A 12,814-nucleotide genomic window follows, 5' to 3' on the forward strand; every position below is an offset into this window, starting at 1 on the left:
GATGCAGTTGGCGTTCTGAGTTTGTTACATAAGCCAGGGCCGCCCTCAGTCACGGTCCGATTGCAAGGGATGGAACCTGCCCCAGACACAGTCACTGTCCAGGTCAGCCCGGCCTCCTCCCACGTGAGCTGGGCCTGACAGCACTGCCGTAGTGCCGCCCCACGCAGCCCGGCAGAACAGCACGTTTCCTGCGTGTAGCTTAGTGATGCAGTCACTCGCTGTGGAGACCTCTGGCCGGACTCAGCTGGCACCATCTTCAGTGGAGTAGATTATTTTGCTCATTTTATGTGGTACTGTCACTTCCTATGACCTAGTATTTTAGGTCTCATTAACCAAAATTCCACCTTCATTTGGTGTTGCAAAAGAAAAACCAGTGGGTGAAGACCACTGGGACCTTTGCACATCACCAGTCATACAATCTTCTCACAATATTCTGCAAATACATGTTTAGACAATTTAGAGTTGGATGAATGATTTCCCTTATTTAAATTTTTTATAAGTATTTTCTGTGGTACTTCTGAATCAAATTGTGTTCTTGATATTTTATTATTCTGTGTATTTGTCAGTGTGTGTGTTTTTAATTACATGAAAACATGAGTTAGGGATGAAGAATTTCCAAATTGAAGAAATGATACTTCCAGGGTGCGGGCATCTGTATTATTTGTGGGCAGAGGCACAGATGTCCTCATAAACAGCTGGTCCAGGAGATGAAGATGACAAAGCTAGCTATGAATTAAACACTTAAATTTCCAGTCTGCTTAGTCCAGTAATAGTATCAGCAAATCTTGTGCTTCAGGAGCAGAACCAAGGGTCTCGTAATCCGTTGCTTGTATACAATGAACCAAAGGCTCGGTAAGCATGGTTGTCCACTGGGGAGGGAATCGGGGGTGTACGTGCCCATGCGTACCTTACAGTTCTGCCTCTGGCCAAATACTGTTTGCAGAAATGTGACATCTGCTGGTTTTTATTGTTTTACTTACCGCCTTCGTTAACTATATCTGGGTAATGTGTTTAAAGAAACACAGCAAATGTTGTGGAAGGGAAGTACAGTGGTTCCATAAGAAAAAGAAAATTAGTGTAGTGAAGTCAAAGCATACGGAGCTACAGACCGTTGCCGTACTTCATACTTTTGGGCTTTGTTACTCCTGTAGTGTGAAGTCAGTGAAAATGGCCATTATTAACCAAAAGTTTCCAGGCTGGCAGTTGTCATAATTTGTTCTATCTTCAGACGTCCAAGGTGACATTTGAATGAGGGGCATCAGAATCCCTTTAGCCAGATTGCTCAGTTTTTCACTGGTCAGACGCCAGTGGTACTAACGGGGGCAAGTCCACAGGGACAGAGTTGTGCGCAGCACCCCTCAGTGGTGAGTGACAGGATGGGGAGAAATGAACTGGCATTCCCCTGTGGTTGAATTAAAAGACACCTTCGTTTTGCCTTTCAGTTTAGGAGAAGGTGGTCAGTTTGATTTGGAGTAAGAGAGAGAGGGGAGGAGATGGACTTGGGCTTCTTCAGTGGCCTTCTCCCAAAGTGTGACAGTGCCGATATTTCTTATCAGTTTTACACGTAATGCGTGTCTATGAAACTGTGTGTCTCGCTTAAGTAACTACAGTCCATTATTTAAAGCCAACAAAACAGTGTAACAGTTTTAAGTTCAACAATGTTAAGTATTATATAGAAATATATTGGAGGCAAAGTTCAGTTGATGACAATTATGTATATGTTATTGATGCTGTAAATTATTTTTAATAAAGAAAATTGTATTATCACATATTCAGCTCCTTATAAAATATTTTGTGGTAATTAGAAACAAAACATCATAACTTAAAGAAATAGGACGGCATCCGGAAATTTCTCTTTTAACGTGTTACCTAAATGTTAAGACATGAGTTGTGACTGTCGCGGTGTGGACCATGGTCATTCTCATCCCTGCACCTAGCAGTTCCTCCTGCTCCAGGGCCAGGGAGCATGAAAGCCAAGGTGACTGTCTGACGTGGGAAACAAGTCAAGTCTTAGATGCATGGAATGACGTTTCACAGTTGAAGAGACTGGTCGCTCACCCAGAGCAGGATCATTTGTACAGACACATCTAACTGGGCAGCCTCTTCTTGACTACTCCAGAGAAGGAGACTTTCTGCTACGCCGGGCATCCCGTCCTGTTGACTGAAGTTTGAATGGCAATTTCGACTTCGAACTCAAATCTGCTTCCTGGTAGCTTATACCTACTGATTCTAATTCTTCATATTTTGTCTATGCCTCTTAGAGCACTTTGGTACAACTAAACATTAAATGCCTACTTAATGAATCGGTTGGACCCTCCACAAGTTGCCCTGCATGTAACCTCCATAAAACAGGTGGTTTATTGTGGACATTTAGGACTGAATTGGGGGTCTCATGCTGTAAGTTGTGTATTACGGGAAGAAATGGCCTTTTCCTGACTATGCAGGAGCCTCTGTGCTTTAGGACCAGCAGGTGGTGCCACTGTCTCCCTCCACAGGCTGTTTAGTGTCCCCATGAAGCTGCCTCCAGACCTGGAAGTCAGGACCACAGGCCTTTGCTCTAAAGTCATGTCTTGTAAATAAGGTCAGCTGCCCACGGAGCTGAATTCACCTGCCTTTTCTCCCATTCTCAGTAGGATGATTAAAGTTTATTAAAATGTGGCATTCATAAACCAAATTCAGTACATTATTAAGTTTACCAAGGATTCTAATCCAGTTCTCTGAGAGGTTTTTCAGCATTATAAAGGCTAATAACACATGCTGATAGTGTGAAGATCCAAAATTTTTGAGGAAACTTAGTATATCATCAGTGTTGCATTTTGTTGGTTTACAGTTTCCACAGGTTGTCAGTTTTGCTTTTTAACTGTAAATTGGTTTAGCTTAAGCTTATTTATTTCGGTTTGACAAGTTTTTCTGACTATCAGACTGTAAGGTTTGTGTTTAGTACACTTCAAAATGGAACACCTATTGCAAAACCAGGTCCATGTGTAGTCCCCACAAAATTTATGACGACAGTTGTCACTGAATTTTGTGTTCACATGATGTTGGCACTGAATTTTGAGTATTTTAAACAATTTGCAATATATAGCTAAAGGAAGTATAAAACTACTGGGTTATGTTTTATAAAATCACGTCTGTAATCTCACTATGCAAATTTTTCATTTTGCTTCACTCCAGTTTTTGATCACTGAATTCTGAGAGCCACTATGTAAGTGGCTCAGTGGTCAGGTGAAGAAGAAAAATATTACGTTAATGTGACATGTGATGTCAGGTTGATGGAGCTTTTATTATCACGATATCCAATATTGCCGTCATTGAGGAAAAACATGATCTACGATACATCCAGTAATATGACTGAACAGTGTATCTTAAAGACATCATTCAAAATGCACAAAAGATTTATATATGAGGATATTCTTAAAGACACAGAAATGCTCTTTTAAATAAAAAGGGCAAGTTACAAAATAGAGTTTCTATAGAAGGTGCAGTGAATGGAAAGAGCCATGCCAAAGGAGGCAGCTGAGTAGCCCTGCCTCTTCAATTCTCACCACAATTTCCAGATTCAATCTTCATTCCCATTCGCTCATCCCAAGAATAGGAAACACTGAACACAGCATAGGGAAATTCAGGAGCTGCCTGAGGGGATAGCATGCAGAAGGGCCTAACGGGCCAACAAGACAGATTCTGGGTACAGAAAAATCAGAGTTGGTCTTTGATAGCCCAAAAGCATGAAACGTTAAGAATGTCACTCTGGGACTGTAAAAAGCGTGCTACTTGGAGATTAGAAGTGAGGCAGATGAGAACCAGATCTGAAGGGGGAGTAGTGGTTTGGGAAACACCCAAGGCAAACCTCAGTAGAAAGAAGCCTGCGGTCTGCAGACGTGCATCCAGCTGTCTAGCAGAGGCTAGCAGCCTTGGCAACGAGAATTATCAAGTAAACCGGCAGTTACGCCAGGATTTCCAGGCCGCTTCCTGGGAATCACGTGTTTCTGCACTGGCCTGCAGGGAGCGAATCCTCTGCTCTGAAGGTTCCGCCCCAACTGCTGGTTCTCTCGCTCAGTGTCATTGAACCAGCCCATCCGCCAGGCCTGATCTGTGGTCACTCCCGCCCCTGGGACACCTGCTCGCTGCCTTTCCGTGCATCATACTGACGTTAGTGGCTCGGGAAGAGAAGAAAACGGGGCTGTGAGTCTGGTCGAGGCTCTGCAACCCCTGGGCTTCAGTTATCCATCAGTGCTAGGAGGGTGCCGACCTATCCGGTTTGGCCATTTTACGCTCTCAAATGCTGGGAGCTCGGTCCGGTGCAGAACGCATCACGCCCGACCGTCAGGACCCCCAATTGGAACTGCAGTTCCTGGGGCCTGGATGCGAAGACAGACTTGGATGCGTGCTGCCTGCAGGAAGGCGAGGAAGGAAAAGGGGTGCAAGTCATGCCCAGACACCTTACGACCGAGAGAAACGGTCCATATAGCCTCCTACGTGGAGTGGGAGGACTGCGCGTGCCGCTCAAAAGCCGGAAGCTTGCGGGACAGGGGCTCGCCAAGGGGCGGGGCAGAATCTTCAAGAGCCAATCAGGTACAAGAAGCCCAGTTCTGCCGAGAGAACCAGGTTCTGACTGGGATGAGCACCGAGAGAAGGTGGGACCGGGTTGCAGAGAGCCAATTAGAAGCCTAGTCTCTGAATTTTTTTCGCATCCACCTAGGCAGGCTGGGGCGGGGCCTCGCCTTCCTGTACCCTGCGCTGATTGGCGGCGAGGCGGTTCGCGAGGAGCCAATCAGAAGTCAGGGGTTGCGGGCTCGGAGCAGGGGCGGATCGCCGCACTTCAGGCTGGACCATCCTGAGCCACACCCGGCCGCGGGCGACCTCACCGTGGGTGCGTGTCATTCCTCCGCCGGGGCTGCTGCACGGCGGAGGTCGTGCAGGGTGTGCGGCTGCGGAAGCAGACACTCCAGGTCTCCGGGGGTCGGTACGTCAGGCAGCCCCAGGCCCTCCTCAGGTGCGTGACAGCCGGGCCTCCTCACTGATGGGCAGCGGGAGCGCGGAGACCCTCGGGTGGCGGTGCGGCGCCCGGCCCCGCGGGGCCTCGGGGCCCCCAGCGCTGCGCCCTCGTCCTGTGTGGCTCCGGCGCCTTGGGCTGCAGCCGCTGCAGCCCCGATCGCTCGCCCGCCCGCCGCTCCCGTACCCGGCGGGAGACCCCGCGGAGCGCCCGATGGTGCGTTGCTGTTGCTCTTGAACTGCTTTTTGCTGCCCTTCTGCTTCCGGACCTTTGGGCAGCGGCCGCGGGGCCTCTGTCTCCCGTGAGTCCCGCCTGGGCCCTGGGCCGGCACAGCCCGGCCCCAGCCGCGGAGGGGCCGGGCACAGGGATCGTGGGCGCCGAGGGGCGCGTTTGGAGCGCGCGCCCCAGGGCGTTGCTGGACTTTGTGCCGCGCGTGGCGAGCGTCCCTGGCACAGAGCGCGGGGGTTAAGGTCCAGCGCCGGGTCTTTGTAAAGCGTGAGCCTCGGAAGCAGCTTCCCGTGGTCCCTCTGGCCGCTGAGGAAGCCCCGTGGGCAGAACAGACCGGCTTCCTGCAGGGCTGGGGCTCCCGCCCTCGCCGCCTCCCCGCACACAGGAGCCGGGGGCTGAACGCCTCCCTTTGCTTTATCTGCTCTCGGGAACCGACGTCTTCGGTGCCGTTCGCCCCATACCCTGGGGTCCTTGTGTACAAAGCAAAAACAACAACAAACAAACAAATTTAAAGTCCGAAAGAAAGCAGTTTAGAAGCATAGGCCGTTGGAGGAGCTGCAAGGGGCTTTTAGGGAGACCTAGCCCAGCTCCCCGGAAGGGGCGCGGTCGCGGAGCTGGGACTGAAATCCGCATTGTTCCTCCCGGTACGGCAACGTTCGTCCTCCTTTTCCCAGTGGGATGACATACGCCTCACCAGTGCGGCGCCTTCTATCACCCCAGCTGTCTTCTGGGGGCCAGGGCTGCCAGCATCGCTTTACACTTTAGAAAACAGGGTTGTTCATGCAGAAGCTTAACGAGTTCCGTTCAAGGATTACGGGGACGTTTTGTAGAATGGAAGGAAGAGATTGGCCACCAAAAGACATAATTCATAACACATTCACAGTCATTCCGACATCCTGAACATTTTTTGTTTAAAAAAGTTTTCCTTAACACTTTACGAATTGAGAAATTACTCCAAGATTTCATCTTGCAGTTAAAGCTTTAGTTCACATTACAGTTTGAATACTGGCCTCACATCAGCTTATACATCTGCAGAAGGAATGTTGAAATTCCACGTAACGTTTTAAGCCCGACTTCGGTGTGACGGGATATCCTGTTTCCCAGAAGTTGCAGAAGCAAAGATTGTTTTGAAACCCCATGCAGGCTTGGTCACAAACACCTTTAGTGAACAAAATCTGCATGACTTAATTTGATCCTGAAAGCAAATGCTCTGGTCAGAAAGTAAACATGAGAAGTGAGTACCTCACATCCGTCAACAGTTTCATGTTTGAAAGTGTGCCCAATAAGCTAGATGATGACTCTTATAGTTTAACAGAAGTCGTGGGTAGGAAAGTAACATCACTGTATTTGAAATTATATTTTAACCCAAAGTAATGGGGCTGTAGTCAGAAGGACATCCTCATGGACTGGGAATCTAGAGAGCTGAGTTCTTCATGTAACTTGGTATGTACTTTTGGGTAAGGCATTTCACCGCTCAGGACCTAAATTTCCCCAATAAATAAAGTTGATGGAGGTGGGGCCAGGGAGGAATCGGACTAGGTGATACCAAGGTGCTTTCCTGGTCTGCGTTCTCTCCCCAGAAGCACACCTTTAGTTTGCAAAATGGGTTTAGAAATAATTTATGGAACAATGATTTTCATTCACCTGCAAAACATCTACTTTTTTTTCTCATTTACTAATTCTATGTTTTAACTTTATGAGTGAAGAGTAATCAATACAAGTACAGAATCAATGTCTTAATTAAGGAAAATCATGTAAATGAATATGTTCATTGTATCCCCTTTCTAGATTGTTTCTCCTAGACATAATGTCAAGCAGAGATGACCAGCGATCAGATGCCTTTGCCAAACCCACGTTCAGTGAAGCACAAGCCTGTGCAGTAGTGGAATCGGTATTTGGGTTCAAAGTTTCCAAAATCCAGCCACTTCCTAGCTATGATGACCAAAACTTTCATGTGTGCATTTCAAGAACCGCAGACACCACAAATGGCCCCACTGAATATGTCCTCAAAATAAACAACACCGAGACCAGCAAAACCCCAGACCTGATTGAGGTGCAGAGTCAAATCATCATGTTCCTGCAAGCGGCTGGATTTCCAACAGCCTCTGTGTGTCGTACCAAAGGAGACAACGTAACCTCTCTCATGTCTGTAGGTAGGAGACCACCCACTCACTGGTCATCGCCAGTCCAGGCGCCTTGCTGAATGTTGGTTACAAGTAGAAATATCAGGAAGAGGTTCGTCATTCGAAGTGTAGACGCAGTTATTTTTTCAGCCATTGGGAGAAGTCACGGCATCACCAAAGGGGTGATTCGGGCTCTGATTCAGACATGGTTAGAACCAGGATCTGTTGTAACCTGATGGAGAAGTAAGAGCAGAGGTGGAAATTGGGAACATTTTTGTTTTGTCTTTTTTTTTTTTTTTCTTTAGCAGAAAAATAATTAAATACTTTTATACATCAAACCAACTATACATTTTGGCGCTGTGGTATAACAGAAAAAATGAAGAACTAGAAATGAGGGATTTTGGACCCTAGCTCTGTCATTACTGTGTATGTGACGTGAGCACACCACTTACAGGTCCTCATCTGGGGGAATTGGTCCCTTTCACCTTTGAATGCTAAGATGTACCTAATCAAGTTTTCCAAGCAGCAGCTGGAATTTAAAAATGTTTTTTAATTTACTGATTGGAGAGAGATGGGGAGAGACAGAGAGAGAGAGAGAGAGAGAGAGAGAGACATCAATTTATCATTCCACTCATTTATGCATCATTGGTTGATTCTTACATGTGCCCTGACCAGGAACTGAATCCGCAACCTTGGTGTATCAGGATGACGCTCTTAACCAACTGAGCTACCCAGCCAGGGCAATTCCTAGGAATTTTTTAGATTTGAAATTTTGACTGTTTCTGTCCTCATTGTTCACCCATCTTTTCCTAATGTGCCTTGCTCCGAACAGCTGAGGCTTTACAGTCCCTGAGGGGTAGCTATTGTCCTGGGTTGCAAATAGGCTCTTCTTCCGTTTGCTCCTGCACGACCTGTGATCCTGAAACAGTCATTTCTTTATAGCACACTTTCTTCAATTATAAACTTATGAAAACGTGTTTTTAGGCATTCACTTACCAGAGTAGGCAATTTATGTTTAAGAGCGGAGGCCGGCAGAGTTGGGGCTTTGATTTTGTTGGCATGTAAATGGCTGATTCCAGTGTTCTGAGTAAGGTTTTTCTGTTCTACCTTCTTGCTTCACCCCCTGCCTCATAGAACCCTGGTGATTGTTTTAGGTTAGCACATTTTTTCCCTCTTACTTTGTAATTTATATTATTCTTTGTAATAATAATTACAAAGGCAGAATAACCTCTTATGTTTGCAAGATGACTTGACAGTATATATCCTATCTGTCTAGACAGTGGTTCCAAAATCAAAAGCCATTTGGTGAGGCTGCTGACTTACCTCCCAGGAAGACCCATAGCTGAGATTCCTGTCAGTCCCCAGCTATTGTACGAAATCGGAAGGCTGGCTGCCAAATTGGATAAGACGCTGGAGGTAAGATTTGAGGTTTTATTTTGCTTATGAGAATTTTTTACTTGTCTGGGTTTGATTTATTTTATTTTTAAAATAAACCCAGGGTTAGGCTCTCTTTTTACATATGGTGCTTCCTGGAGTGTTATAAAGGAAACAGGATCCCAGATATGTGAATTTTATGACAGAAATGCTTCTTTGTGCCCAGGTGTGTACTTTATTGGGCTATTGGAAAGATTACCTACATTTTTAGAAACTCACGATATTCTTTATGCTGCTCACTGAAAACAGTTTGTATTCACAAATTAAAACCTGTAATTTTCATCCAGTAAGGTGTAATCAGCCAGACCTCTATATGAAACAACAGTTAGATTACGAGTGGACTAATAAAATGACTTATGTTAAGGATGTTTTTGTCCTATAGAAACAAACAATATCATGTATGACAAGTATTCCCCTGTCCTAGAGGAGTGTGTTCCCAGGGGACAGATAAACCCTTTCAAAAGGAATTGCAGTTTGTATGAGTAAAACAGTTTTTATGGGCAAAACACTTCTAGTCACGCAGGAAACCATATCCATCCAACCTCTCAGCTGTCTCTGTAATCCATCGCCTCCTCTCCATTCTTGCCTTGACTATCCTTGCTCACTCCTGTAGCCTCCCTTTGTTTAGGGGTTTTCTCCTCCAATGTATTCTTTACGCCAGTACAGAGTTGCTTTCTAGAATTACAGATCTGGCCACGTTAGTGCACAGTTAACATCTCTCAGTGGCTTCTCACTGCGTTTAGAGTCAAGGTCAAGATCCTCAGTGTTCCTTTCATATGGGCCCTGCGTGGCCTGGCCCGAGTCTCCGCCCCTCCATCCCGCTGTGTGTGTCTGCCCTGCACGCTTTTCTCAGCTGGGTGCAGTTTCCCACAGCTCCCCGGACAGGCCGTCAGTGCCACGCATCGGTGCCTTTGCCATTTTCTCTACTGGCAATGCCTTTTCCCCTGCTCTGCACAACTCCTCGTCCTTCAACACATGGCTCGAGCGTCACCTCCCCCAGGGTCAGGAGATTCAAAACCATATCATGTGATGAATAATCAAAGGAACTCTAAAGGTTGACTGCAGAAGAGAAGATGCTGAGGGGGCAGGAGTGCTGACTTCAAGTGTCCTGAGGATAATCGTGTGGGAGGAGGACTGCTGCAGAGGGCCCCGGAGGTCACACTGGGACCAGTGGTGGACACTGTTGGGGGCAGGTTTTAGCTGAGCAACAGGCAGGACACGAGCCTTCACAGGGAGGGCAAACAGTACCTCCTGCGGGCAGTATTCAGACATGGGCTACCTGACCACTTAGTGAGGACATGGTAGTGGTAACAAGTACCAGGAGAAGGTTTTCAAAGTCCAGGTTATGAAAGTGGGTGTTCAAATAAATTTAGAGGAACATTTTTAAAGAAATAGAATAAAATATAGAACACCAGACCACTTCACATATAACGGTGTGTGTTACGTATATACTGGGCTGTGGTGTAAAACGTACTTCTTACGTAAGAGGTCGTCCAAAAAGTGTGAAAGCTACTCCATGGGGTGGCCACCAAGGCACCTTGTAGTGCCCACTCTGAAAAAGGTCTGGATTGTGGTCAATGCCCCAATCCTCCTGAAGCCCCAGAGCAGCAACTTATGACCTTTCTCTGAGCCTCAGTTTCCCCATTTGTGCAACAGTGGCAAAGCTATTTAGAACTTTAGATTGGTCAAAGTATAAGGCCCTTCCAATTCTAGAATATTCCATTCTAGGGACGTTCATTTATTCAGCAGATCCATCAGGCGCAGCGCCTTCTGTGTGCTTGGCACTGTTCTAGGTGTGGGGGTTCAGTCGTGAAAAGGTAGACCCAAAGCAAAGCTGCCCCTTGGTGAGCTCACGTTCTAGTGAGGACGGACAGTAAGGTAGGTGAGTTGCAGTGAATCTCAGACAGCAATGCATGCTAAGTGCTTAAGGAACTATAAGCAGAGCATAGGGATACAAATCGTTGGACGGAGGGTTCACAGTATAGACGGGGTGGCGAGGGAGTCCCCACAGACGGTGACTCGCGCGGGACCTGGTGGAAGTGAGGAGGAGACAGCAAATGCAAAGGCCGGAGGTGGGACCGACTGGTATGGCTCGTTCTCTGAACAGCAGGAAGGCTGGAATGGTTGGAGGGAAGTGCGCAAAAGTAGCAGGTGGAGGCAGAGGCCACAAGGGGCCCTGGCAGACCACGTGGGGAAAACACAGTGAAGAGGATCAGGCGAGATGGGAATGTGCTCTCAGAACACGAGAGTCTGGGCAATACGAAGTCTTCACCACCCGTGGGGGTGTGTAAGGGGCGCGGCAGAGCCGCAAGGGGCTGGCGCTCTCCCCTTGGGGCACTCCCCGGGCCTGCGCCTTGCAGGGTGTGCCCTTCTGATGGATCTCAGCCCTGGCTGCTCTGACTGCCAAGAGTCTGAGAGTTTCTTGCTTTTCATTTAGAAATTCCACCACCCAAAGTTAAGATGTCTTCATCGGGAAAACTTCATCTGGAACCTGAAAAATGTTCCTCTTCTGGAGAAGTATCTGGATGCCTTGGGCCCAGATCAAAATCGTGAGATTGTGGAACAGACCATTCGGCTGTTCAAGGATGAGGTGATGACCAAATTAAGTCATTTTCGAGAATGTGAGTATTCCCCCAATCAAACGAGTATTTTTCTTGATATTTAAATTGTCAAATTTAAACTATCAGGAAACGTGTGGACTTGCAACCTAGCTTTATCAAATCTTATAATCTTGCCCTTTCTTGCCACGAAGCAGAAATGTATCTCACACAGTAACAGTCTGTGGGCCAGCACTGAGCATAGACACCCACTCTGAGTAGTATCGACTTAAAATGTCACCATCTATTCCAGTAATCAAAAGATGAGAAATTCAGAATTACTTTGTCATCAGAAATTTTGTTTGGGAAATTCTAGGTTAAGATAAAGATACAATTGGTATATTTTTAACATTTCTGGTTGGGGCAGCTCTCCTTTGCCCTTTGCTCTTCTAGTAGTCAAAATTGGCTTTTATCTCTTGAGTGTTCATCAAATTATTTGAATGGCCATGCCTGAGAAAGAGAAATGGAAAAAGAATGAACTGGGGTATTCAATGACTGTTTTTGCATAGCTTGATTTTTTTCTCCTTTCAGGTATTAATCATGGAGATCTTAATGACCATAACATTTTAATAGAGTCCAGCAAGTCAACCTTTGGAGATGCTGTATATCACGTGTCCGGGATTTTAGACTTTGATGACATGAGCTATGGCTACTACGTGTTTGAAGTGGCAATCACCATCACGTACATGATGATTGAAAGCAAGACTCCTATACAAGTGGGTGGCCATGTGCTTGCAGGCTTTGAAAGTATCATCCCACTGACCCCTGTAGAGAGAGGTGCTTTGTTTCTTCTTGTGTGCAGTCGTTTTTGTCAGTCAGTTGTCTTAGGTGCGTACTCTTGTCAGCTACACCCAGAGAACAAAGAATATCTCATGATTACTGCAAAAGCCGGATGGAAGCACTTACAGCAAATGTTTGACATGGGCCAGAAAGCTGTAGAAGAAATCTGGTTTGACACTGCCAAGTCCTATGAGTCTGGGATCTCCATGTGACTGGATAAAAGTTCACATGAACATGGGTAATTAACCCAATAGGACCAAATCTAAGTCTATGAGAAATTTCCCTGCACAGTTAAAAATGAATTGATGGAACAGATCAATCAATGTATGTGAAGCCACTAAGGTCTTCAGACAATCTCATGATTATTTTTACTTTTTATTGAATTTATAGGAGTGACAATAGTTAATAAAATTATATAGGATTCAGGTGCACAATTTTGAATACATCATGTGTATATTGTATTGTGAGTTCACCGCCCCAAGTCTCCCACCCCAGCCCCTGACGATTTTTTTAAAGAAACCTACGTGAGCAGACACTGTGTTTTTCTGTGGGTCTCGCTTGACTTGTGTAGGAAACACGCAGAATAGTTTGAATCAGATCGTCTCTCAAGGTCTATTCCAGAGCTAGTCAGCCATCTAGCCTCCCCAAACGCTGAAAAC

General features: G+C 46.3%; 1 protein-coding gene across 1 annotated transcript; it reads left to right on the forward strand.

Moving 5' to 3' along the window:
- The first annotated feature begins 4,795 nt into the window (after window positions 1-4,795).
- Window positions 4,796-12,589, forward strand: HYKK (hydroxylysine kinase). Its single transcript, XM_090263736.1, has 5 exons — window positions 4,796-4,993; window positions 7,010-7,374; window positions 8,621-8,760; window positions 11,216-11,399; window positions 11,907-12,589. The coding sequence occupies exons 2-5, from the start codon at window positions 7,029-7,031 to the stop codon at window positions 12,365-12,367; spliced, it is 1,131 nt and encodes a 376-aa protein (XP_090119862.1). The 5' UTR covers window positions 4,796-4,993; window positions 7,010-7,028; the 3' UTR covers window positions 12,368-12,589.
- The last annotated feature ends 225 nt before the right edge of the window (window positions 12,590-12,814 follow it).

This window comes from Furipterus horrens, unplaced genomic scaffold (genome assembly GCF_987537825.1).
Source record: "Furipterus horrens unplaced genomic scaffold, mFurHor1.1.pri manual_scaffold_16, whole genome shotgun sequence".
NCBI classification, from domain to species: domain Eukaryota; kingdom Metazoa; phylum Chordata; class Mammalia; order Chiroptera; family Furipteridae; genus Furipterus; species Furipterus horrens.

Coding starts and splice junctions, on each gene's coding strand:
- HYKK (XM_090263736.1), top strand. CDS start 7,029: ATGTCAAGCAGAGATGACCAGCGATCAGATGCCTTTGCCAAACCCACG. Junction 8,761..11,215: donor AATTGGATAAGACGCTGGAG/GTAAGATTTGAG, acceptor CTTTTCATTTAG/AAATTCCACCACCCAAAGTT. Junction 11,400..11,906: donor ATTAAGTCATTTTCGAGAAT/GTGAGTATTCCC, acceptor TTCTCCTTTCAG/GTATTAATCATGGAGATCTT.